At 44.0% G+C, this 27,728-nt stretch overlaps 1 protein-coding gene across 4 annotated transcripts in view; it reads left to right on the forward strand.

Annotated features, from left to right (window-relative positions):
• The window catches only part of HLCS (holocarboxylase synthetase), a 213,311-nt gene that overhangs the window by 35,505 nt on the left and 150,078 nt on the right, over positions 1-27,728 (forward strand). For all 4 annotated transcript variants that reach the window (XM_012782909.2, XM_076000281.1, XM_012782910.2 and 1 more), the window contains exons 3-5: positions 8,639-8,801; positions 10,823-11,769; positions 16,242-16,424. In XM_012782909.2, coding sequence (XP_012638363.2) covers positions 8,750-8,801; positions 10,823-11,769; positions 16,242-16,424 — 1,182 coding nt within the window. In that variant the 5' untranslated portion in view covers positions 8,639-8,749. The remainder of the gene's footprint in view (positions 1-8,638; positions 8,802-10,822; positions 11,770-16,241; positions 16,425-27,728) is intronic.

Here is a 27,728-nt window from a genome sequence, read left to right on the forward strand (position 1 = left end):
AATATAGTAAATACACAAACCAGCAACATAGTTGTTGGTTATCATTTTCAGGTAGTGTGTACTGTACGTAATTATATATGCTGAACTTCTATACAACTGACAGTGCAGGTATGTTTACATTGGCATCACCACAAACACATGAGTACTGCATTGCACTACAGTGTCACTAGGCCGTAGGAATTTTTTAGCTCCATCATAATCTTACTGGACCACTGGCATATGTGCAGTCTGTCATTGCATGAAATGTCCTCGCGCAGTATGTGACTGTAATAAGCTTATAAATATGGTAAGCTTGAAGGTTTTTTTTTTTATATGTTCTAATATTATATATAAATCAGTCAGATTTCAACTTAAAACCAAGATCAGGATTTCCAAAATATTGCAATTAATATCAAATATGCACAGATTCCTTCTTAACACAAAAATATGACTGCTATGCTTTGAATCTCCTAAATCATTACTTAATCGTATGGCTCATGAGGTTAAAAGATGGACCACATCTTAAGGAACATAGAGACTGTATTATGTAGGATACAGGCTTTGCTGCTGTAACAAAGAGACCCAGAACTACCACGGCCCGAATAAGCCAGAAGTTAATTTCTATCTCAGGGAGGTGGTTCTGTCAGTAAGGCCAGCCAAGGACTTTTTTTTGTCTTTCCCTATCTTGTTCCTTGTTTTTTCTGTCCCTTCCACTCTACCACTGTCAGCTTCATCCACATTCCTGCCCTCAGAGAGGGGGAAGACAGAAGGTGGAAGACACCAGCTTCCTCTTTAAAATAGCGATCCAGATGTTTTACATGCCACTTCTGCTCCAATCTGCTTGCCCAGAACTTGTTCCCCTCTGAGCTGCTGGGGAGACTGAGAGATCATCCCCCAGCTAGGCACCCATGGGTTCAGCGGAAACCTGGAGTTGTGTACTACAAGGGAGAAAGAGAGAATAGATATTGGGAGATAATTAGCATCTCTGCCATAATTATCATTTCACTTAATTGACTTTCTAAGGAAGATTTAATTAAGAACTCATTGAATGTTGGTTACTTAATTCTTAATTTTCTGGGGTATAAAGGTGCCTACCCAACAGGGAGGATTGCCACCGTCCAGTTAACGCATGCCACGTGTTATCAGAGGGTTCAGTGGGTCTTGCAAGCAGGAACTAGAGATGTCCAGAGCCATTCTTTGGATCACCTTGGCTCTTCCCCCGAGCTCCATTTTATAAATTGGGCTTCAAAATTTAAAAAGGGGTTGATCTTGTAGCTCACTGTTTTCTTACCAAATCTCTAGTTCCCATTCAGGTTGATTGCTGGGTAAGAGTTTGCATTTTTTGGGGGGAGGCACTTTTATGAATCTGAGCATGTATGTTTCACCTAACCCTAAAGTCATTTCAATTTGACAGGGTCTTAAATATATTAAATGGAAAATAGGTTACATAAGAAAGACTTCTGATTTTGATGGAAGCTTACATTGTTCCACAACTTTTAAGACTGCACAACCTTACAGATATTTAAAATGATACCTTTTCGAATTTTGGATATCTCAAATGGCTTTGGTTTGTAGTCATTCTGTAGACGCCCAACAAAAAAATAGATGAATCTTAGGAATTCAGTTTAAAAAAATGTAGCATTCACTTATTCACATTATCACTTATTCATTCATTAACAGATATTTATTGAACATCTATGTTCCAATTATTTTGCTAGGTATAATAATAAACATCAACAGGAGATGGCAGATTCAGCTCTGTTTTCAGTATCTTCTGTATTTTATTGGTGGTCCTATTTAATAAGAATTGATGAACCAAAGAACTTACATAATTCTTTTGTTGCAGAAAATTTGCTTATGTTCCTTTTACTCAATCAAGGCATTCATTCATTCATACAGCGTTTATTGAGTGCCTCTTACATGCTAGACTGTGTGCTAGGGATGGAGGTTTATCTCATTTGGAGATGAAAGATGCATTCCGAGGTGATAGTCCTTGTCCTTAAGGAGAGCAGAGAGCTAAGTAAATGAACAATTAGAGTTCACTGTGTTAAGTGCCATGAAAGGCATGGGTAGGGAGTGTTGGGGGACCCATCTAGATGGGGCGAGGTCAGGAGGGACTTTCTGGGGCAGGCGATGTCTGAGTTTTAAGGGAAAAACAGGAATTAGGTGAAAGAGGAGGAAGGAGCTTCCTGGGCAGAACAGCAGGTGCAGAAGTGCAGAGAGCATAAGCAGCTGGGGCGTTGCACATGGTTCAGCACCATTGCAGTGTGTGTTCACCTGAGTTGGGGAGTGGCCCAAGGCATGGCCATAGGGGACAGCTGGGGCGGGAGGGTTGTGTCGTGTGGGAAATTACCTTGATGCAGGGGTAGTTTCCAGGGACATGGCCAGGCAGGCTATTCTAGCAGTCACAGAGCAGAGAGGCTCACAGACCAAGTGAAGATGCTTGACTCACACACAGGTTGTTACATCAATTCAAAACACACAGCAAGAAATGAAGGGAGGGATCTGGGGTCAGTTAACCCCTGGCCCCCAGTGAGGAAGCTCAAGCTGCCCTGGCAGCTTGATCCACATGGCAAGATCCACATGAAGAAGCAGCTGGGCCCTCAGTGGACGGGCAGCTCCAGCTTGCCAGCTCTGTGAGGGAGCCATCTTGGAAGTGGGTCATCCGGCGCCACCTGCCTGGTGCCGTGTGGAGAGCAGAGTCCAGCTGCTTCTGGCCTGTGCTGCCCAAATGGAGATTTGTGAGAAAAATAAATGATTAGTTTGAAACCACTACATTTGGGGTGTTTTGTTACACAGCAGTGGACAACCAGACCACTTGGGACGCCTCTTAAAACTTTTCTTCCTCAGCTTACCTCAGCGGGGTGGGGAGCGGAGGGGAGTGAGTAATCGTGGAAGCCAACGCAACCCGCTTAAAGGGCGACCCTCAGGTGCTCACGGGACATCTGGAAAACACAGATAATGTAAAAACGTCTGTGACAACAAAGATGTTTGTCTTATTTTCTGATTAGCTCTCAGTTATTCGGAAAATTAAGGCAGCTAGACCAGCCTTTTCCCTGAGCGTGCAGTCAGTCACGGTCTTGAGTTCCGCTTTTCAGCCTCACGCGGCTCACCTCACCGTGTCAGCTCTTGCTTGCTGTGGAGTCCTGACAACCTTTGCATTGTTACTTGCTTTTTTTGCATAATAGCGAGAATGAATTTTCTAGCACTCTTTCATCCTCCCTGCTTCCGAACCGGCAAGGCAGTGAAGGTAACTGAAAGTCAGTCATACCTCTCCCTTCTGTCTCATGGTTCCAAGTTCTTCACCCCTCTCTCTGTCCTGTTACTCCTGGAACTCTTAACAACCTCACATGCAGTTAAGATGATTTGGAAGAGGAGGAACAAGAGAGAGAAAAATTGGCAACCTCGGTCATTGACTGGGTCGCTGATGGGCTGTTGAGATTTCTGTTCCCCCATCGGTGAGGAGCTTCCGCTTGCCACTTGCTGTTGGCTGTAGGGAAAGGGCCACATGAGCTCATGTAACCCCGGTGTCTTTCACACCTGAGTTGCCGCTTGGTTGCGAGTTTTAAGTTGAGCAGAGCCGATGCTCATGGTCTGCTGTGATCAATTGCAACATCAAGTCAAGAGCCTTAGTTACGGGACAGATTTCTGCATGCTGCGTGAGGGAGGAAATCTCTTTGTTTGGGGCCAACCAGGGCTTCCTTAGCTTTGATCTTTGGGAGTAAGCCTTTTGCCTGACTTCCCCTTTCTTCCCTAGCCCTTTGTCTCCATCTCAAAGTGCAGATTCAAAGTGTCCTGTTTGCCTTCATCCACTGGAAGGCAAACACCCCTGGACGCAGTATAAGTGACAGCAGGGCTTGGCTTTGATCAGAGCACCCAGCGCTGCTTGAAGGCGTTTGCATGGTCTGTGGCTCATGGACCCGCTCCTAGAAAAAGGAAACGCACTTAGGTGAGGAGACAGTTGGCTGAGCTGAGAAACTTGATAAGGGATGTGTGTATATATTGTTCCTTGGCCTCTTCCTGTCCTTCCTCCTCTCCTTTGTTTCTCCCGAGCCTCTCCTGTCCTTCAGAGGTGTGTGAGAATTTAATTATTGGCTCCTTTTACCTTAAGTCAGCACCAGCCACAGCAGGGTGCTAAAGCAGTGTTTTAGCAACTGCATTCTGGGCTGAGTCTCCCCTGGTGGAGCGTTTCTCCTCCTTTGATTGCCAGATAGCTCTGGGGACAGTGATGCATTTGGCTTCCTGCACAAGGCTGAGGGCTGTGCTGTTCTTTTTCATATTCCCACTCACCCTCACCTGAAAAGTCCACCCTGCCTGCCAGGATATTAGTGTGTCTCCTCATCCTCCGGTACTGACGTTCTTTCCTTCATTCCCAAAGCTGGAAATCAACTGAGTATCTGTCGTTGGGCAAAGATGTCATTTTGGAAACGTAGAATTTTACTGAGACATCGGTCAGGCCTGACCCTTCAGGGTGAATCCTACTCACTCCCCAGCTGTATGTCCGGGGGGAGGTGGGAGAAGTTAGGTGATAAAGTGGAAGGAAAGCTGCAGGTAGAGCCAAGAGAAAATTCGTAGGTTTCTCTTTCTCCAAATGTTTTAGGCCAGTTAATTAATGAGTTGACCATAAAAACCTGAATTTGATTTTTTCCCCCCTAAAGCAGTCTTTCTCAACTGTTTGTTTTTCTTTTCATTGTTTCTGTAAGGAGAAAAATTAAATTCCCTTTAAATTACCTCTAAGGAGAGAAATGAACTACTAAGGGATAAGGTTTTGTGGGGTAGGGTTGAGCCTTGAGGGCCACAAACTGTTACGATGTCCAAGATGTTTTTCAGCTTCCTGCCATCCCAATTGCAGTTTTTGCTCACTTGGGCGCAGGTGGAATGTGGCTTCTCCTGAGGATACTTGCTCTAAGGACTCTGTTTTGGAATAACAAGAGCACCCCCTCATGGACCAGGCATTTTATAGATTATCCCATTTAGTTCTTCCAGTAACCTTCCAAGGTAGACGCTCCTGCCCTCTCACCTTACAGATAGGAAATTGAGGCACAGGGAAGTTGAGTGGCTTGTTCAGGTCACACAGCAGTCAACCAGAAGAGCCAGCATTCGAATCCCGGAATTAGGACTCTATAGTCCTCTTACTAACTAGGTTATCTCAGAAGAGTATAGAAGCAGGCAGACTGCCTAGACTCTTTTTTTTTTTTTTTTTTTTTTGAGACAGAGTCTCGCTTTGTTGCCCAGGCTAGAGTGAGTGCCATGGCGTCAGCCTAGCTCACAGCAACCTCAAACTCCTGGGCTCAAGCAATCCTGCTGCCTCAGCCTCCAGAGTAGCTGGGACTACAGGCATGCGCCACCATGCCTGGCTAATTTTATATATATATTAGTGGGCCAATTAATTTCTTTCTATTTATAGTAGAGATGGGGTCTCACTCTTGCTCAGGCTGGTTTCAAACTCCTGACCTCGAGCAATCCGCCCGCCTCAGCCTCCCAGAGTGCTAGGATTACAGGCGTGAGCCACCGCGCTCGGCTTTAGACTCTTTTCTTTTAGAAAGTTGAGATATAATTCACAAAATAATTCATAAATTTATAATTCATAAAATTCACCCTTTTAAAGTATATGATTCAATTCAGTAGTTTTGAGTATATTCACAGTTGTGAAATCATCACCACTGTCTAATTCCAGAACATTTTCATTACTTCCAAAAGAAACCACACACCCATCCACAGTCTCTGCTTACTGCCCCAGTTCCCAGCAGCCACTAATCTACTTTCTGACTATTTTTGCCTCTTTTAGATATCTTATTCTATTTCAAATTGAATTGTATAATATGTGACCTTCAGTTGTTGGCTCCTTTCACTACCATAATATATTACAAGATTCATCCATGTTGTAACATGTATCAATACTTCGTTCCTTTTTTATGGCTGAAAAATACTCCATTGTACACATTTTATTTATCCATTCATTTGTTGATGGATATTTGGGTTGTTTTCACTGTATGAATAATGCTGCTGTGAACATTTGTGTACAAGTGTTTTTGTGTGGACATACATTTTTAATTCTCTGACCTCAGAGAATTTAAATTCTTTGCCCACTTACAAATTGGGCTGTTTTTTTCTTTTATTGTTGAGTTGTAGGAGTTCTCATATGATTTGCAAATATTTTCTCCTATTTTTGTGTTATCTTTTCCACTTTCTTTTCTTTTTTTTTTTTTTTGAGACAGAGTCTCGCTTTGCTGTCCAGGCTAGAGTGAGTGCCATGGCATCAGCCTAGCTCACAGCAACCTCAAACTCCTGGGCTCAAGTGATCCTCCTGCCTCAGCCTCCCGAGTAGCTGGGACTACAGGCATGCGCCACCATGCCCGGCTAATTTTTTGTATATATTTTTAGTTGGCCAATTAATTTCTTTCCATTTATAGTAGAGACGGGGTCTCGCTCTTGCTCAGGCTGGTTTCGAACTCCTGAACTCGAGCAATCCGCCCGCCTCGGCCTCCCAGAGAGCTAGGATTACAGGCATGAGCCACTGCGCCCGGCCCCACTTTCTTGATAAAGTCCTTTGACACACAAAAAAACTTTGAAGTTCACATTATCTATTATTTCTTTTGTTGCTTGGACTTTTGGTGTCATACCTGAGAAACCCTTGCCTGATTGCAAGGTTGTAACAATTTATTTATGCGTAAGTTTTCTGCTAAGAGTTTTGTAGCTTTAGCTATTACGTTGAGGTCTTAGATCCACTTTGAGTTAATTTTGTACATGGTGTAAATGGCGTGAGATATAGGTCTGTCTTCATTCTTTCTCACCTGTGGACATCCAGTATCTAGTTGTACAAGCACCATTTGCTGAAAAGACTCTTCTCTCTTCATTGAATTGCCTTGGCCCTTTTTTAATTGCCCATAAACATGTGAGTTTGTATCTGTGCTCTCAGTTCTGTTCCACTGATCCGCATGTCTGTCTTTGTGCCAGTTGGACCTTGCCTTTTGTAGCCCATGGTTCCTGGATGAGCAAGTACCCTCAGGGCCTGGGTTTCGGGGATCCCCCTTCCCTCTGTGGGTTCAGGATTTATCCAGCAGTTGGCCTGGCAGTTCTCCATCAGCTAGTCAGCTCTGCAGTGCATTTAAGATGACGTTTTATTTATTTATTTTGCCCAGCATTGTTTTCATGGTTTTCAGGAGGAGTTAGTTCTAAATACCTAGCCCACCAATATGAAAAATGGAATTCAAAATTATATATCTCTCACTATGGAATTTGGGGCAGTATGTCATGGAAAAGATATTTTTAGGAGTAGGGGAATCATTCCTGGCATCTTAGGAAAAGACTATGATATTCACTGTTGCTGTTAAAGCCATGCTTGTAATTAAAGCAGCTTTCATTAACTGAGTACTTTATTCCATCCCAAGCTTCCTGCTGGGGGCGTTACATACACTCTTTAATCTCCTTAACACACAAACCTCTAAGAATCCAGTATTAGCATCATTCCTGTTTTACAGATGGGGAAGCCGAGCGGTTCAGGGCTTGCCTAAGGTCAGACACAGATGATTGGCCGAGTTCGACTCCAGAGCCAGGCTCTGAACCCCAGCAGGCTCCCTTCTCCTTTGGGAACCCTCAGAGAGATTTTCGGTATTCCATGTCCCAGTTTAGAATTGTTGCTTTGTAAAAACATGGAAGGCTTAAAGGACCCGGCTTTTCTGTTCTCCTTTTCCCGTCCCCCTTGCGGTGGGAATGTGAACTTCCTTGCAGGCAGGCACTGGGGCGTCCTTGCCGGTTGTTCTCACGTTTCTGTGAGCGCAGGAATCCACGGGGAAGCGTGTGGAACAGTCCTGATTCCTGAACTCCTACTACAGGGAGTCTAATGCACCAGACAGGGAGGGACACGTGCTCAGGAACCTGCAAGTCTAATGTGCTGCCCACTGTCATTCTCTCGCACTTGGCCTTGGACCACACTTTGAGAAAAGCTCGTCCACATGTTACGTTTTAAATAATTGGATGTTGTGCACGTGTTCTCTCCTTTTTCCTATTGCTGAAGGGCAGTGTTACGTTTCTCTGGTGTCTGGGGACTGGCCCTTTCCCTTTTAGTTCCTTAAAGTTGAGACTTCAGTTATTAATACTTTTATTTTTATTTATTTATTTTTTTGGGGACAGAGTCTCACTTTGTTGCCCAGGCTAGAGTGAGTGCTGTGGCGTCAGCCTAGCTCACAGCAACCTCAAACTCCTGGGCTCAAGCGATCCTGCTGCCTCAGCCTCCCGAGTAGCTGGGACTACAGGCATGCGCCACCATGCCTGGCTAACTTTTTCTATATATATTAGTTAGCCAATTAATTTCTTTCTATTTATAGTAGAGACGGGGTCTTGCTCTTGCTCAGGCTGGTTTCGAACTCCTGACCTTGAGCAATCCGCCCGTCTCAGCCTCCCAAAGTGCTAGGATTTATTAATACTTTTAAATGAGTTATATTTAGTGCTCTGTAAGCACTGCTATCAGGTAGAAATGAGAATGTTTGAGCCAAAACAACTTTGATATTACTAAAGTGCAATATCCAGTAATTTGTTTTGCCTGACTATAACTTAGTGGTAGGAAGCCTGAAGGGAATAATAAAGTATCTCGTTATTTTAGAGAAGAAAATTCTCAACCTCTCTTTTCCTACATCCTCCCTCACCTGCTTTTTCTCAGATTGTAAGGTGGTCAGACTGTTGCCTGCCATTAGCGTGCAGACCTGGGGAGCCTTACCGATTAATTGCTGAAGCAAGCGTGGACGATTTCAGCAGGCTGGGCGTGGCGTTCATGGAAGACAGACTCCAGATGGATAATGGGCTCATACCCCAAAAGATTGTTTGTAAGTGACTTTAGAAAATGTTTTTATCATAGCGGGATGTCGTAGGTTATTCGCTTAAGGACCACTGAGCACTCGTATTGGTATGACTTACAGGCAATGCTTAGTTTCAGCTTAATTCAACAGGTTTGATTTAACCATAATAGTATAACATTCATACATGTGTCAGGATATTTTTTGGAGGGGGCACATCTTTAGTGCTTATTAAATTTCTTAAACAAGTATTTTCCATAATTGCATTGTCCATGAGGAGGCATTCAAATTCAGAACCCATATAATATTTTTTTGGGGGGAGGGGACAGAGTCTCACTTTGTTGCCCGGGTTAGAGTGCCATGGTGTCAGCCTAGCTCACAGCAACCTCAAACTCCTGGGCTCAAGCGATTCTCCTGTCTCAGCCTCCCGAGTAGCTGGGACTACAGGCATGTGCCATGCATGGCTGATTTTTTAAAATATATTTTTAGCTGTCCAATTAATTTCTTTCTATTTTTAGTAGAGACGGGGGTCTCATTCTTGCTCAGGCTGGTCTCGAACTCCTGAGCTCAAAGGATTCATCTGCCTTAGCCTCCCAGAGTGCTAGGGTTAGGGTTAGGGTTAGAGCCACCGCGCCGACCCCATATAATATTTTTTATTTCACACAGTTTAATACACTATAACTAGCTTCTGGACTATAGTTCTGACTGAATGGGAAACACAACCAAGTGTTACTATGGAGTTATAAATCTAACAACTTTTTACTTAGAATATATGTGTCAAAATTTTTTGGAACAAATCTTTTTTCAGGCAGCATACAAACTGTTCTTCCTTAATTAAACTTAAAAACAGACTTTTTATGTCTGTGAAAGTTTTCTTGTATTGTGGGCAAATAAGAATTGAAGTTAGCTTGGGAAATTTATGCAGTCGTTTAATTTTTTTTTTTTTTTTTTTTTTGAGACAGAGTCTCGCTTTGTTGCCCAGGCTAGAGTGAGTGCCGTGGCGTCAGCCTAGCTCACAGCAACCTCAAACTCCTGGCTCAAGCAATCCTCCTGCCTCAGCCTCCCAGGTAGCTGGGACTACAGGCATTCGCCACCATGCCCGGCTAATTTTTTGTATATATTAGTTGGCCAATTAATTTCTTTCTATTTATAGTAGAGACGGGGTCTCGCTCTTGCTCAGGCTGGTTTCGAACTCCTGACCTCGAGCAATCCGTCCGCCTCGGCCTCCCAGAGAGCTAGGATTACAGGCGTGAGCCACCGCGCCCAGCCTGCAGTCGTTTAATTTTCTGATTTGCTACCTGCATGCGCCTCATACTATGTCAGACATATAGCAGGTGCTCAATAAATGTTTTTTAAATCAGCGATTGTGAACTTATATTCCAGTCCTATGACAAGATACTGGAAAGACCCTTCTCACTGATCCTACGGAGCGTCCTGAGAGCAGCTTTTCGCTGGCGTGTGTTTAGATAGACTCTAGAGCAGGCGTCCTCACACTACTCCCCGCGGGCCACATGTGGGTGTTTTTGCCCATTTGTTTTTTTACTTCAAAATAAGATATGTACAGTGTGCATAGGAATTTGTTCATAGTTTTTTTTAAACTATAGTCTGGCCCTCCAATGGTCTGAGGGACAGTGAACTGGCCCCCTGTTTAAAAAGTTTGAGGACCCCTGGGCTAGAGAGTGTGTCCTTTTCTTTTCTCAGTTTCATGAGCATATAGAAGAATAAAACTCAAGAAATTGAATCTGTAAATAAGTGCAAAATCACCTTCCTGAATCCTACTTTCTTCACCAGTCAGTTAGAGGGTCTCCGGCACGTATAAGAAAGATGGTTGTGGGAACTGAGGATTTCACTGCGGGTCCTCCCAGCAGGAAGGAGCAATTAGTGGTTCCAAGGAATGCCACGGAGTTGAGGTGGGGCTGCAGCGGGGAGCCGTGCAGGGGCCTGTCCTGGAGTGGATGTCATAGAATGCAGAGGGGGTGATGGGATTCTTGAGCTGAACTACATGACAAACAAGAAGTGTTGGCTAATTATCTTCCTCGTTTGTGCTTTAGCGGTGCACTTGCAGGCCTTGACTCTGAAGGATCTTAAGGATCAGGCCTCAAACAAGCAAGCTCAAATGCTGCAGCCGAACCCTGAACCTTCTCCTGAGATTGAGCCCAAGCAGGACGTCATGGAGCACGTTGGCAGAGATGGCCCGAAGGTTCTTGGTGAAGAGCCCAAGCAGAGGAGAGGCAGTGCCTCTGGGAGTGAGCCTGCTGGGGACAGTGACAGGGGAGGGGGCTCTGTCGAGCATTATCACCTCCATCTGTCTAGTTGCCATGAGTGTTTGGAACTAGAGAATAGCACCATTGAGTCGGTCAGGTTTGCATCTGCAGAGAACATTCCAGATCTTCCCTACGATTACAGCAGCAGTTTGGAAAGCATTGCTGATGAGACCTGCCCTGACGGGGAAGGGAGGAGAGTCAACGTCACAGGAAAGGCACCCAACATCCTAGTCTATGTGGGCTCTGACTCCCAGGAAGCCCTTGGCCGGTTCCAGCAGGTGCGATCTGTCCTGGCCGGCTGTGTGGACACCGACAGTTACATTCTCTACCACCTGCTGGAGGAAAGTGCGCTTGGAGACCCGTGGCCAGACAACTGTCTGTTGCTGGTCATTGCCACCAGCGAGTCCATTCCTGAAGATCTGTACCAGAAGTTCATGGCCTACCTGTCTCAGGGAGGGAAGGTGTTGGGCCTGTCTTCCTCTTTCACATTTGGTGGCTTTCAGATGACAAGCAAGGGTGTACTGCAGAAGACAGTCCAGAACTTGGTTTTCTCCAAGTGTGATGGGAGTGAGGTGAAGCTTAATATCCTAAGCAGTGGCTACGTTTACAGGGAGGGCCCCGGAGAGCGGCTCAGCCTGGGTAAGCTCCAAGGCCACCTAGAGAATGAGGACCAGGACAGGATGATCATCCAAGTGCCTTTTGGGACATGTGGAGGAGAAGCTGTTCTTTGCCAGGTACATTGCTTTGATGATCTTCGGGTATCTTGGAGAAGGGAATATGCTCTTTAAGGCTGTACGCCTTAGGTTTCAAGAGTGTGTGTGCTGCCAGTTACTGTTGGCTGGGAGCTTTTGCTGATGGTGAGCAGAAGGTTTCATTTAGTTCAGGATTTTCATGAATACCGTGATTAACTGAAAGACTTGTGAAGGAGGAATGGCCCAGGTGTTATGGTCAATTGAGCTTGCTGGTTAACCAAGGATCTTGTTTTGATCTTTGCTGGTAATGACCTTTCTAAAATACACTAGTCTACTTTCTTGCCTCAAAGTACACTGTGATTAATATAATCGAGCCTTTATTTAACATAAAAAATTGAAAGCTTTTGGGTGGTCATTCCAAATGTCAGTGATCATCATATTAAAATATTACAGTTGATTGTGGAAGTAGTTTGTGTTAAAAAGATCTCCAAATCCCCAATTCTTTTCTTATGATTCATTCCTCTTAACATCTAAGGGCTGAGAAAAAGCTCAAATAAGAGAATATCGAAGTTATTTAGATTTATGGCAAATTATTAATGATACACAAGTAAGGACAAATGGAAAGAGATTCAAAGGAAAGTACCAGTTTCCTTCCCATGCTTTGGGAGGTCCTTTGGGACTTCTGCTGTTTTTTATTCCATCCTCTTTTTTTCTTTTGCTTTTTGTTTGTTGGCGAACAGTAGCAGGATAGACTATTTCAGAATTCCTCATCATTTACTACGAATCTTTTAATGCTTTAGGGCATAAGTTTTTGTAAGAGTTAAATGAACACTCACGTGTCCTGAAGGATTTGATAATGTAATGAGAAAACTAAGAAGATGTCAATATTTTATTTTGCCCAGAAGCTCATCCCAAGATGAGCGTAACAGATTTTGTTTTACTATAGGGATCTTTTTATTGAGCTAGGGAATTGTTAATTTTTTGTTTTGTTTTCATTTTATAATGCCTCCTCTCTTTCTAGCCCTCCTAGAAGCTAAGTCTCTTGGGTTTTCAGACCAAACATTCTTTAAGATTTGTTTTTCTTTTGCCTTTCTAAAGCCTACTCATTTGTTCTTAAGATGATAGATACTCAGCCAAAGATGCTTGGAATTAAGAAATCTGAACATCAGGACAGATGAACACGTACAACGCAAGCCGGTTTCCTGTAGGGAAGCAAACCACATCAGTTAGCTTTTGGAGGCCTAATAAATGTTCTCCTTATCTTGTTCTCTGCAAATATGGTAACTGTAGTAACTGCTCATTCTCAGAAAATCCACTTAAAAACCCGACTTCCTAGAGCCATATTTCAGTTTTGAAGAGCAAATCTTGCCACCCCTGTGCACAGACTTGTACTAGAAAATTGATTTGGCACTGTTGCGATCCATTGCTCTGAGTTAACACGGCAACTCTGCTTGCCGCACCATTTAAACTGACCCCCTTACTGTCATAAAATTTGATACTGCAGTGCATGGCCCTAGGGGGAAAAAAGGCAATATGATGCAGCTTCACAAATCAGGTTCAGAGGATTAGAATGTCATTTTTGATTTTAAATGACTTCCAGAGTTCTGTGTAACAGGGTCACTGTTTTCTCCCCATGCCTGTGTCTCTCCGATAACTCTCCGAGATCAAAAAATAAATATTATCACAGGCTGGTTAGTTTCCTCTTTCCCTGTTCAATTTCATAGTCGTCATCTTTGTAATAAATCTAGTAGTGATGTAACCCAATAAGAGGAGGCGAAGTACTTCAAGGGCAAAACACAGCTGCACGCTAGGCGGTGGTATTACCCCAGCCGAGTAAGCTGCGGCTTTGATGCCTTTGCCATTCATAATAGTAAGGAAACAGAGAAAATGTTTGTGTGCTTGTAGTACTGATCAAGTTTGCAGGGAAAATTTAATGCTGTGGATTCATGCTGATAGTTGACGATCAGCTGGACCAGGGGTTTGGCGTGAAGTTGTCCAAATAAAGTCTCTAAAATGGATTTTAAAAGATTTTGTTTTCTTATTTAGCTTAGCACGTGGCAGAAGTGGGTCTGCTTTTGTAGCAGTTTCTCGACCCTGGCACTATCGACGTTTTGGGCCAGATCATTCCTTGTGAGGAGGGGCAGTCCTGTGCATCTTAGGGCGTTGGCTGCCTCTCTGGTCTCTCTGCCCATTAGATGCCAGTAGCACCCCTTTCTCCCATCTGTGGCTGGAGGCCTTTTTTAGCTTTGGCTTTTGGTCTCGTTATAAAGCCTTATTTTTAGAAGAAGCCATGTTGCAGAAATAGGCCCGTCACTATGGTAACAACATCCTACCCAAAGGGTGAGACTCTCCCACAGAGAACCAGGAGTGCAAATCTACCATGCACACTCTGGCGTGTGCCGTCTTCTCCGTATTAACTGAGGGTGTAGAACCGGAGGGGGCCTCTTTTCCAGCGAACATTGCAGAAGCACCCGAATCCCGAGGCAGTAAGCAGAGGCAGGCCTCACGGTCTCAACAGCAGTCTTTTCCCCTGTCTGCTGAACTCGGAGGCCGTTTGTAGCATGGCCCTTAGTCTCCCTCCCCCATCTCTCTCATGGGAAATGAGCGCAGCGCATTTGCCGCTCTGCCTGGTGGGTATCATCCTGTGTGTTCACCCCCTCCGGCCAGTCCGTGTGCGTCTGACCACGCGCCTCCCCTTCTCCCCCGGGCTTGCGTGGGAACGGAAGCTGGCTCAGTTTATTCCTGCCACCTGTAAAGGTTAAATCTCCCGGATAGCCACGTGCTCACGTGAATTAAACGGGGCCCTGCTGTGCTGCTGCTCCACGCCAGCGCCGGCTTTGGCCACGGCAGAGCAGAGGCACAGCTTCAGGGTAGAGACACACCGAGAAGGACACGGATCCCTCAGAGGGTTTCTCTTTTCTGCCTTGTCCCCTCTCCGGGGCAGTCTAGAGGACAGGCTTCTTTCTACCTGCTGCCTCCTGACCGGCGCACCCACTCGTGGGCGCAGCAGCCGCCTGCGGCCGACCAGCTGCACTTTGGGGACCGTGTTGACCAGGGTTTTGCAGGCCTCAACTTTTACCATTAGGACTATCCTGGGAAATATACTTGGACAGCATATTTGGCTTGGTTAAGGCTTGGGTGGGAATTGAGAGATTTTCAAGTACCTTGAGGGCTGGCACTGTGCTTTTTATTTTCCTCATGCTCTCAGAACATCGGGCCGGATGCTTTGCATACAATCCCTAAAACCAAAGCAAAGTAAAGCAGATGAGCTCAGTTTGCTCTTCTGAGTACTCAGTGTTCTGGCAGCCTCCAGGCTCTAATGCCCAATTAAAATCTGATCTCAGGGGAGCTAGAGGTTCCAGTAAGTTCCTTCATCCCAAGACACAGACTGTTGACAGGTGGAGATATTTTAATTTTAACTAGAGAAGAAAGACCGAAGTGAATACATGAAGTTTCAAATCTTAGAGTTCAACAGGAAGAGGTGGAGGAGGAAGAGGAGGAGGAAGAGGAGAAGGGAGGCAGGGAGGGAAGGCCTTTCTGTGTCTCTGAAACCCCCATCTAGCCACAGCGAGGTCTCACTTCATGTCATCGACAGGTTCTTGGAAACTGTGACCTTAATGGAAACGACGTACAGCAGAACAATTTTACCATGCACTAATTGATGTAAACAAGAGCGAAGTTCCCAGGGCATGTATCTGGTCACAGAAACATCACCAAACTTCTAAGTAAAGACCAAAAGACCTCTAACATTAAACATTAACATCGATATAGATGTGCACTATGTGTATATTTAAGAAAGATTAATAAAAACAAGTGAGGTAATGACTGACTGACTCCAGTTCAGGATCTTGGGTGGCCGGAGCCCATCCAGGCGGGCACCAGTCCTGGCCAGGATGCTGTCCTGTTGAGGGACACACACCCACACTCCAACGGGGACCATGTAGACACGCCAGATAACCTAATGTGCACACTTTTGGGATGTGGGAGTACCCGGAGAAAACCCACACAGACAGTGGCCCTGGCCAGGAATTGATTTTTTTTTTTTTCTCATCAACTTTATAACAAAACAAGTGAACTCAAGCACCTGCTGTGTTTTAATTCCTACAAACACTCTTAACATGATGAATGTGGCTACTCTCCCCACAAGTGTTGTTTTCCATTATGACAGGTAGGACGGGAGCTTCCAGCCTGGCCCGGTGCCTCCCTGGGTTTGGGAGCAGCTGGGTCCTCAGCACAACTGGATTTCTAGATACTTGGTCCTGTATCCTAGTTAAGTAACTTGGCCAAGGTCACAGGACTGGTCAGTGACACAGATCACCTAGAAGGAGTTCGCTAAGTATCTGGGGCTATTTCCATCATGACCCCTTACTCAGCCCGGCAGCCAAAAATTTCAGTAGGCTCTTTGGAACCTTTTCTTGCTCACCGTGACTTTCCAGGTATTCGGGCTCAGAGTTTATATGCTTCTTAGTGTCTGCACGTGCCTCTCATTTACAAAGTGGTATCTTTCGCCTCAGGTGCACTTAGAACTACCTCCGAGCTCTGCCGTCGTGCAAACTCAAGAAGATTTTAACTTGCTTAAGTCGAGCAATATTAGAAGATACGAAGTCCTTAGAGAGATTCTCACAACCCTTGGCCTAAGCTGTGATATGAAACAAGTTCCTGCCTTAACACCCCTTTACTTGCTGGCGGCCACGGAGGTGAGTTTGCGGGCCCAGCTGGGAAGAGAGCGCCTCTGCGTGTCCCCTCTCCAAGACCTCGACCCTTTCCCTTCATTATTCTGTTTCCGTTGGTTTTGATTTTGATTTCTGTTTTGATCTTCTATTTCTATTTTGACTTCGGGTTTGGAAACCATCCTAAAGACGTGCAAGTATCACTCATTTCGGGTGAGTTTGCGCAAGGCAGGAGAGAAGACCCATTTGAGTCTGCGGGTTGTGGCTCTTGCCACTCTGGGCGGAGGAGGATCCCCTGTTTGAGTTGTCAAGAGTATATTTAGAAGTTGTAATTTTTCCATTGGGGATTAAACACATTTGATTTGGGTCATTTTTCAGCAGATCTTTGGATGGGAAAATCACAACTTCTGTTTGATTTGTGCTGATGTCTGCCATCTTGTGGCAAAAGGGGTGTGGGTTTCAGTTCCTATCTGAGCTGCGACTAAAAGGAAAATGCCACAGAGCGGGGCATGTGCATTCGGGGATTCTCTTCGCCTTGTGTCTGGGTTTGCTGCCCGTGGTGGATGCCTAGTTTTGGGCAGGTGGCCAGAGTCTCCATGCGTGTGTTCTTGCTGACCCCTTTACTTTGCCAAGCTGTCAGTTTCGTATTCATTGTGACAGATTATTTTGTGGGTCTGTTTCTGTTGTCTGCTCTGGACAGGCAAACTTGTGAGTTTAATGATGTAACCATGCAGTTTCAGCGAATACCTGGTAGTCCAGGTGACTTTCAACACCAAACTTCCCTGCTTTACCTTGGAAAGAACAAAGTATACTCCTTACCCCAACATTTTTAAAAGAGGAGGCATTCTGTTTGGGTTATACTCTGTCCCGTGGCAAACTTAGTTTTCAGAGGAGCTGTCTGGGTGCGAAGTGCTCATTGGAGAAGACAGATGTAAAATCTGAGAGCATTTTTACAATTAGGATACCTTACAGGATTGTTTGACGACTAGATGAAATAATATATGTGAAAGTTCTGTATAAATTATAACACTTAAGTGATAGTGCAATTATTATTATTATTTGGTTGTTGGGAGGTTGAATGAGTAAGATGTGTATAAAGTGCCTAACAAATGCCTGGTACCTTGTCTAAAAAGATGACAGGTAATTTTTTTCATTTTAAAAATTAATGTATTAATGGATTATTTATTTATTTATTTATTTTTGAGACAGAGTCTCGCTTTGCTGCCCAGGCTAGAGTGAGTGCCATGGCGTCAGCCTAGCTCACAGCAACCTCAATCTCCGGGCTCAAGCAATCCTGCTGCCTCAGCTTCCCGAGTAGCTGGGACTACAGGCATGCACCACCACGCCCAGCTATGTTTTTCTATATATATTAGTTGGCCAATTAATTTCTTTCTATTTTTAGTAGAGACGGGGTCTCGCTCTTGCTCAGGCTGGTTTCGAACTCCAGACCTGGAGCAATCTGCCCGCCTCCGCCTCCCAGAGAGCTAGGATTACAGGCGTGAGCCACCACGCCCGGCCTACTTTTTTTTTAATTTAAGAAACATTTTTGTTTTCTTTTTTTTAAATAGTTTTATCTTTTATTCTTTTTTCTTCCTTTTTTCTTTTTTGTTATTGTTACATTTAAATTATACAGACATGGCAGAAGAAACATTTTTTATTGTATTTTCATCACATAGTTTTTAGCCAGTTGGCACTGTTTTTGATGAATGCTCTTGGGAATTAATGGTATGACCTTTTTTTTTTTTTTTTTTTTTTTTGAGACAGAGTCTCACTTTGTTGTCCAGGCTAGAGTGAGTGCCGTGGCGTCAGCCTAGCTCACAGCAACCTCAAACTCCTGGGCTTGAGTGATCCTTCTGCCTCAGCCTCCCGAGTAGCTGGGACTACAGGCATGTGCCACCATGCCCGGCTAATTTTTTATATATATATCAGTTGGCCAATTAATTTCTTTCTATTTATAGTAGAGACGGGGTCTCGCTCTTGCTCAGGCTGGTTTTGAACTCCTGACCTTGAGCAATCCGCCCGCCTCAGCCTCCCAAGAGCTAGGATTACAGGCGTGAGCCACAGCGCCCGGCCGTGACCTTTTTTTTTTTTGCACTTTCATCTTAAGAACTCAAAGCTTCACATTACTTATCTCTGTTTTTATGCGTTCAGTTAATAGGAAGAAAAGCATCACCTCTGTCTTGTGACTTATGAAAAGATACCAAAATAAAGCTGGTCCTCAGAGCTTCAAGCCTTATGGACAACCTGTCTTGGAGGAACAGGGCAGGGCCGTGTGGGTAAGGGTGACTAGTCTCTAGGGGACTGGGACTGTCACTCTCCTAGACCTTCTCTGTCCTTGTTTCCTGAGCATGGCGGGCTGAGGCTGGACGCGGGAGCAAGCGTGTGCCTGCTCCAGGGCTCCCAGCCCGGGAGGTCAGGGAGCAGGAGAGCCTGCACGTGCCCTTGGCAGTGCTCCCTGCCAGTGCTTTCCCGAGTTTGACCACAGTGGTCTTGGGACTTGGACCTCTGGACTCTCGGACAGCAGAGAATAGGAAAGAGTGGTTGTTCTCCTGTGAGCAGAAGTGTGGAACTCTAGGCTTTTCTGGGATATCCTTTAGGATGGGCATACTCTGAAATACCTAAGTAGAGCATTTGCATATGTGTGTGCTTACATTAAAACACAAAACAGATGCTTCACATCTTTGTCCTTCCAGGTCTTTGAACCGCCTGGGGCAGTGGAGGGCGATACATTTTCACCTGTTAATTGATCCATTGGGGGAGTATTGATTCCTTCATTCACAGACCGTGGGAATGAAATGCTTGGAGATGATTAAAACAAGGATTTGCCCTGTACCCTCCCCACCAAGCTCCTTATCATAATACACCATTCTTTGGAAAATAATAATTTTCAGAAATGTTCATTTCCTATTTTGGGTCCTCCATTTGGTCTTGTTGATTTTCTTGGATTTCTATGCTGTGGACTACTTTTTTTTCCCCCTCTTAGTTGTTCATTTCAGACTAAATTGTTTTACTTTGGGAGCCCAAGGAACTGAATGCGTGTGGGTATGATCATTGTACATATCCTCATTTCTTAATGTGTACTAACTCTGCTTAGAAGACCTTGTATCTGCTGCAGAAGGAAATGTCATTATTCAGGGTTTTATGTTATGTTTTCCTGGAATCCAAGTTCTCTAAAGGATTATCGCGCACATGACTTCGAAGATAGATTCTTACCAACTGGGATGGTCTTTCTGGAGGCAGCTGGCTGATTTCTCTTGATCTTGTTCTGATGGCTCAGTATTTATAGATATGGACCGAAGAGGTGGGGAATAGAATTGGGTTTGTACTTTCCACTTGGTTTTCTTTCCTGTAGCCCTACCTAATAGACATCATTGATCCCCACGGAATTAAGTTGTGTGGAGAGGATCTTGGCCCCCAGCCATCTGTTAGACACTGCCTGTCCGTTCACTGTCACCTGCCTCGTGGGTTAGGTGCCTGGGCCTGCTTTCTGCTCCGTGTCGGATACTCTGTTGCTGGGAATCGACGACCTCTCACCACAAGGTGTCGCTGCCGAGCTAGGCTGCCTGGCACACAGAACCCGAGAACTATAAAGCAGTTCTTCAGAGATTTCATTTTTTCTCTCTCTATCCGTTTCACATAGTACAATTTTGTAGTTTTCCATTATACTGGTAGCACTTTTTTTTTTTTTTGGTCTGTAGAAATTATTTCAATCTCCCAGTTAATAATACTCGTCTTTCATTCAACATTTACTGTGTCCTAGGTACTGTTATAGCATGGGATATGAAAGAGCAAAATAAATACACCAGTTATCTAAATACTTTTACTGCATGCCAGCTGTGCTTACACAGTTCTGTGCCTTGACACTTGCTCTTTATGGTGAACAGCACGGAAGATTTATGAAGCACCTATATGCTTCTATGTTACTGTGATATGAATGGAAAAGAATAGCACCATGATCCAAGTCAAAAGCAAAACAAAAAACACACACAAAAAAACAGCACTCACCTGAGGTCTAGTTGACCCCTGGCATTTGCTAGGGTTGTGTTCTGGAACCTTTGTTTATACCGAGACACCATGATAGCATGTGATTTTCACTATAAATTCAGTCTTGCATGACTTCATGATTGTCACTGTGTGTGACAAGAAGAAGCAGGGCTCTGCTGAGGGGCAGGCTCTGGGCGGCTTCCTTCTGACCAAGGTTCTACACATTTAATCTATGCTCCCAGCGGCAGGATTGAAATTCAGGCCCTCAGCAAAATTGTGATAACTTAAACCATAAAACACACGAACGCATGGATACCACATGCCAACATCTGTGGAAACAAGACTGGAAGGAAATCTAGCGTATATAGGGCATGTTTCTGGTAGGTGATTTTCATAATCTTTTAAAACTGTATTTCCCACATTTTCTGTAATGGACATATATTAATTTAATAATGAGCCAAACCACTTATTCAGAAATAAAAAAACAAATTTAAAAAAGTCATTAGACGTTGACAACATCTTATAAGTGTTTAAATTTGAGTGTTAAAAGGCAGGGAATCTCGTATAGGTATTGATATTTTGGTTAATAATTGATACCTATATTAATTATTTAAAAAAAGTTTTGCTTTGATAGTAAACCACTTGACTGTAGTAAGTGGCTTGTTGCAGCTGTGACTTAGGTTTAACTGTGAGCCCTCCTTAGTGTGTGGGTGCCGGGGGGCCGCAGCTCTCCCTTTGCCCTGGTGGGTGGAAGGTACTGCTGGTGTTAATTCGTTGCCCCATCCCTGCTTGGATGCTCCAGTTTCTTGGCAGAACTCTCTGAACTGTTTCTCAAAGACCACACGCATGTGACCTCACATGCGTGTGACCTCTACATGCTTCCTTTCCTCATGTGCTGGTGAGTGAGAGGTGGATGGGCCATCTGGTGACTGCAGGGAGTGGTGGGGCAAGATTACCGGGGGCCACCAGGTCAATCTGCCGCAGTTGGTGGGTGGCAAGAAGTTAGCGACAACACACCTTTACTTAGGGGGGCCGGGGGTGGGGAGAAATGAGCTTGTGTGTGACAGACACTGATTTTATAGAAAAAACACAATTCTTTCCCTTCCAGAACACTAGAAAAAAACACAATTCTTTCGTATTTTATAGAAGCATTTTAATAGATTTTATTTTGTATAAAAGTTAATTTTATAGAAAGAACACAATTCTTTCCCAATTAGGAAACTAGCTGTCTTGTTTCTGTTTCCCTGGGTTCCGTTTCCATTTTTATCTCTGCCGGGGAAGTGGCAGACAGGAAGAGGGTGTGCTGTGAGGCCTCCAGGGGTTCTAGCTGAGATGGGCATCTGTTGGATAGGGACCCGCTGAGACCCCGAACCTGTGCATGGGGACAGAGCCAGCTCTCCCTCCGCTGCAGAGTCCCCTGCCCGACAGGTCCCTTTTGGTCCCCCCAGTGAGGCCAGAGGGAGGAGAAAAAGGTGGGACATGCCCCCCCCCACCCCCAAGCCAGCACCATTGCTCTGGGCCGGCCGCTGGGGCCATTTTTTCAGTGTTCCCTTAGCCTGAGCTGTCCCTCTCGGGATCCGGGGAAACACGAGAGATTTTTCCTTCTAAAATAAAAAAGTTCGGGATCCTCTTGAGTATGCAGCGTGGCTGGTAGCTAATAGTGTGTAAGTGAGCGGAGAAATAGAAGCCGGCTGGACTTTTGGCAGGAGTCCTGTGTCCAGTTACTTTACCCTTGGGATCAAGATGTAACTGTAACAAGAAGTGACAACAGAGTTTGTTATCGAAGCAACTGGGCAGAATCACCATGGTGCCAGGGGTGTGTGTGACTTTGAGTAGTTGTGGAATGGATACTATGTGCTTAAAAAGAAAACTGGTTATAAGATTTCATTTCGGTTCAACCCCAAATTTTTACTGTGAAACTTTTTTTTCTTCTCTCAAAAACAGGTACTGTCAGTAAGGATAGTTTTGATATTTGTAAATGTGTCAAAAACAAAAAAAACTCCCAAGTATAGTCCCTTCTACCCAGGGAGTCACTTCTTTGTTAAATTCACTTTTTATTGAATGTATTTAAGGTGTACAATGTGATGATTTGATATATAGTGAAATGGGAATTACTTTTTTGATGTCGGTGGCTTTTTGAAGAAACTCAGACTAAGTCATACCACATGGTTCTCACTCCTCCTTCGCAGACTGATCATGTAGCAAACATTTGCGTGCCTACGAAGCATAAGCCCTTGTTGGGAAAGTTTCTGGAAACCGAGAGATACTTTCTCATCCTTGCGGCATGCGTTGTAATTAACCAAGCCCTTTTCCGTGTGTCACGACCGCCTTTGCATCTCTCAGCAGCCCTGGTCTGTAGGGCCAGGCAGGGGAGGGGTCTTTGCCTCTTGCGAGAGGAGACTGGGTTATGGAGCAGTGAAGAGGCTCGTGTATTTTTCTAACGAGTTAATCAGAATTCTCCACTTAAAAAAAAAAAAAAAGCAACAACTTCGCTTGCCATTTTTTAGCATAGTATTTAACGTGGAATCCTCCCCCTCTCCTACCTTTAATCCTAGTTCTGATTCTTGCATGTTTGTATAGATAGAAACTTCTAGCATGAAACTTCTAACATGCAGTTAAAAAACAATTTTTTTTAGAGATCCAAATTGGAGAGAAAGTCAGAATTCCAGGTGCGGCCTGAATAGCTTTTGACATGTGGCTGCCGTGGTCTTGTGGCGGCGGCTATTTTACAATACGGCCTCAGCTACAGAGCAGCTGGCAGATTAAAGCAAACATGTAAAAGCTTTTATAGCTATGAATGTTTTTTAAGGGTCTTTCATATACCTCTCTCTCTCTTTTCTTTCTTCCTTCGCCCTTCACCCAAACGAGAACTTTTTTGTTCGTTTTGACTGACTTCCTGTTATCAAACATAATACCCATGGCAAAAGGTGACATGATGAGTTTTGACGTTGAAATGCAAAAGAATTAATACTTGCGGTGTTTTCCTTAGCTCCCTTTTAAAAATTTTTATTTTTGTGAGGAGGAGGCTTTTCAGCTACTGTATGTCCTGTCTTTTTTGTTGTTGTTCTAATCTTGTTCCCACAGGCAGGTTTCAAAGCAGCTCCTGCAGAGAAAATCTTATACTTCAGGGTTAAAATCAAGGTGAGACAGAGAATATGTATTGCTTATGGGAAATGCAGACAGATACAACTTCTGTTGTTTTCCACTTTTAGCTAGTCTTGTTGCAGTTTTGGTTTTCTCTGCGTTGGGGCTTTTGCCGTCTGATCTAGGGAAGGGGTGACGCAGGGACATGGGGCTCGGCAGTGTCCCTCCTGGGGTGGCAGCTATCTTAGAAGGTTGGTTTTATTTCCTTAGACTATTTAAATCTACCGTTTATGCAGTCGCAAATTTGTGGATGGGAAACAGGCTCTTTTGGAATAAAAAAAAAAAAACCCTCCAAGACCAAATGTTTTTTTGTCTCCTACACCGGCTCCCTAATAGCTGCCATGTGTGAGCGGGCACGGATTGTGGCGTTGCCTCCTGGGAAGTCGATGGAAGCCGTCTCTAGGAAGTCGTGGAACGTTCTCGAGAGCCGAGTTTTGTCTCCCGGGTCCAAAACGTACGTCCTAGGGAATGAGCCCACACTGGTAGCAGGTCAGCGGGCAGGATCGAAGGGGTCCCGCCATCAGGTGCAGGAGCCAGGACTGGGATTTGAGGCGGGCGTGCGCGGTGCTGGGGTGCCCCGCAGCGACAGGGAAGCCGTGGAGCCCGGTGCTTCTGGACTTCAGAGCTCGTGGTGTCAGCTCGGGAATGTCGGGGTCTGAGACCCGAATACCGCTTGATAAACGCTCTACTTCAGTTCTTGGGATGTGAGTTATAGTTGGGGAGTTCATTTTGTTTCCATGCATGCTAATAATTTGAGAATGTAGCTCTGAGAATTGTGCTGTCTTGGGAACATGTTTATAGTGTTACAAGGGTTTCCAAATTGACAGGCAGTTTGTGGACCTGAGTGGTGTTTAATCCTCCATTTTCCGGCCCCCCCTCCCGCCCCGGCTGAGCAGGAAGGGTAGAGACAACTTGGGGTGCTGGGGGAGCGCTGTTCCCCGTGCTGGAGCAGTACGAGGCAGGTTTCTCGGGCTTCCTTGTGAAAGCAGGAAAACTCAGCCAAGGTCAGTCTGTCTGTCTGTCTGTTGGGCATCTTATTCAGGAGATAAGGAGAAAAGGTTCATTTCTTCTTAGAAATCTTGATTTCTTAGTTTTGCTGTTGTTTTGCAACGGTTGCCCGCGTATGAATGCATCTCTCCAGGTGCTGTGCAGAGTTTGGCCACACGTAGTCCTCCAGCTACTGTGTGTTTCTAGAACAATCCTGCATTGCCCCTCTGCTTGTGTTGCGGGTATTTTTCTTTCTTAAAATATTTGCAGGCTTTGGTTTAACAATGTAATCAGTGGAAGAAATAGTGGAGGTTCCATTCCGTGATGTAGACATATACCAAAACATGGTGGTGTATACGTAAATGTCTATAATTTTTACTTGTCAATTAAAATAAATACAATTTGAAAAAGAAATGTTGGAGTTAAAGACTGTAATTTCAGTTCTTATTGATTATTGGAGATACTATCCCTTATTAAAAAATTCTAGCAGTCAAAGCCTATTTCATGAATTGAGGAATGTGGTTTTAAATTAAAACAACTTAGAGTCTTAGAATATTTGTTTTGATCAATACTTTTTAGTAGTATTGAGTTTTTTTCAATTTCAACCATACGAATATATGTATTTATTCATCTATGGGGCTATGTACACACAAGTATTTATTTAAATTCATATGTTTGTTTTAACTAAAACTTCAAGAAAACCTGAGATTGCTAAAATAGAGCTTGCCTTTGTGGAGCAGTCATTCCTCCATTTACCCCTGAGGAGGAGAGAAGATTTTAGGTTAGCGTATCTGGAGATTTCTGGTAAAAAGGAAACATGCTTTCCCTTTGATGCATTGAAGTTTACAACCCGATTTTGTCGTGTAGGTGTTCTTGTCTCTTGTGTGTCCGTTGCGTGTATGTCCCAGTGTGGGGAGACGGGCTTTGGGTGAAGAGAAGGATTGCGTCAGCATTGCGCTACCGCACCTCCAAGATGGACGTTCACATTCCCAGTGGTGAAGGTGGGAAGCCGCTGCCCGCCACAGTCAGCAGGAGGGACCATGCTGAATATACGGTCATCAGACCATGTGTCAATATCACAGACCACCAGTCTGAGCACCCATCTGTGAACATTTTCAGTTTAAACCAACTTGCCTCACGCATCCAAAATAAAAGTTTAAAGAATTAAAATTAAAGTTAAAAGTGAATATTTCTTCTAAGAAAACATGTCAAGCTTTGCTTTCCTATGCCTAGAAAAACAGTTGGCAAGTTATTTTCTTTGAGCAAAAACGAATCCTGCATGCAGCAGTTATTGAAGAGTAATTGAATGATGGCACCACTAATCCCCCTTCCTGCTTTTAATCTCTGTAAATAAGGAAATATACCTTTTGAACGAAACATCAAACAGTGGTTTCATACATTTTAAAATGATGGTTAATTTTGGGGGAGGTTTTGGGGTGTATCCAGACTCTTTCTGCCTGGAGTTGCCTAGATTATTACTCTAGATTATTACTTTCCGTAGGCAACTTTAGTACACTTGATGATTTAAGTTTTTCTGCAGCTTTTTAGTTCATCAAATGCTTTAAAGGTCAAGGTTTGTAATTGTGAAGATTCTCCTCCTCTTGTGATGTTGGCGTTAGGTGTGGGATCTCAGATTGGCTAAATTTAAGAGTATGTCAGAGAAGATGGCTTTTTAAAGGATTGTTACCAAATTCTCATTACCAAATCCTTCTCTGTGCTGTCAGGAGGGAAGTAGGTGAGATGGGACCTTTTTCATCCCTTCCAGGACTCCACCAGATTTATGCTGCTCTCGGCAAAGCCATTAGAGTAAAAAAATAAAAATTGAACTTTTTAAGCAGTTCCTTTAATTTGCATTCTTTTCTAAGAATTTGTGACTACTACCATCTTCAGCTTTATCCTGGAACAAATTGAAATCATAGATAAGTCTTCACAGTTGATTTCAGCACAATGACAGAAAGTTTTGCTATCTGCTTTATTTATTTCAGACTCGTTCTCGAATTAATTTGACTGTTCGTTTAAGAATTATCGATGCCATAGATAGCAGCCTCAAATTTGCAAAGAAGTTGTGTTTTCAAAGTTTGTGTGCTAGGTTGTCTGTTTAAAAACTCGGTTCCCCATTTTTTTTTATGACAGTTGGGCTTTCTTACCAGCTCGCATGTGTTCTCATGTTCCATAATGCATTAATCCGTAGAATCCCCTCTTACTGTACCGTTTGTTCCTGCGTTGGATTCTGGCATTGGGGGACCACGAACACAGAGGGAACACATCGAGCAGCTCTTTCTCCTTCGCTAGTGGGTGACCCAGAATATAACAGCTATGTCTCAGACATCGCTCAAAAACGCCGTGTTAGACACCTGGCAGTACCATGGTATATGCACCCACTCGGGGGGAGTTAATGAATTTGTGTTGGTGGGTTAATACTTGTCTTACATTTCAGAAAACGTTTTGTGTTTTTTTTTTTTCTTCCTTGAAAGTAACTGTTAAACTATACACCCAAGTAGAAGAAAACATTTCGTAGAAAATTTCAAATGTACAAAAATAAACAGAATAATGCAGTGGAGACCTATGTACCCATCACTCCCCTAAACAGTTACCTGTGTACAGCCAATCTGACTTCATCTGTTCCTACCCACTCCGCTGCCTGTATTTTGAAGCAAATCCCAGATATCACATTGAACGTCTCATCTGTGAATATTTTAGTACGTGTCTCTAAAAAATAAGAGCTCTGTTTAAAAACATAATCACAATACCACCGGCATACCTAAAATGAAGCAATTCCTTCATATAATCTCATTCCAGTCAGGCTTTCAGTTTCCAACTAGATGGCATATTTAAAGATGGGCTATGTTATCCGTGCATCGTGGATAAGCATATCAGTCCCATTGTAAAAAAATAAAAAAAAAAAATTGAGAAAGAAGCAACTGATATAAACCACTGTAACTCTTTGGGGGAAGTTGATCTGGAAAGTTGATTTTTATGTTTCTTTTGAATGCCATATAGTTTAGCCCCTGTTATAAGGCCATTGTGAAAATATCAGCAAATAGCCAGTTGTAATAACACGTAAAACAACCCCGCACATTGAAATACGGGGGTTTTGTTCTGACTCTCCCTCCTTCAGAACCAAACATGCGTTTCTTGCCCTCTCTTCTGCCTGCTAAGTCCTGGGCTCCTTCAGCAGGGACGGTATTGATTTTTGCTCCGTATGCTTTCGGTTCG

Source organism: Microcebus murinus, chromosome 1, assembly GCF_040939455.1.
Source record: "Microcebus murinus isolate Inina chromosome 1, M.murinus_Inina_mat1.0, whole genome shotgun sequence".
Lineage (NCBI taxonomy): Eukaryota > Metazoa > Chordata > Mammalia > Primates > Cheirogaleidae > Microcebus > Microcebus murinus.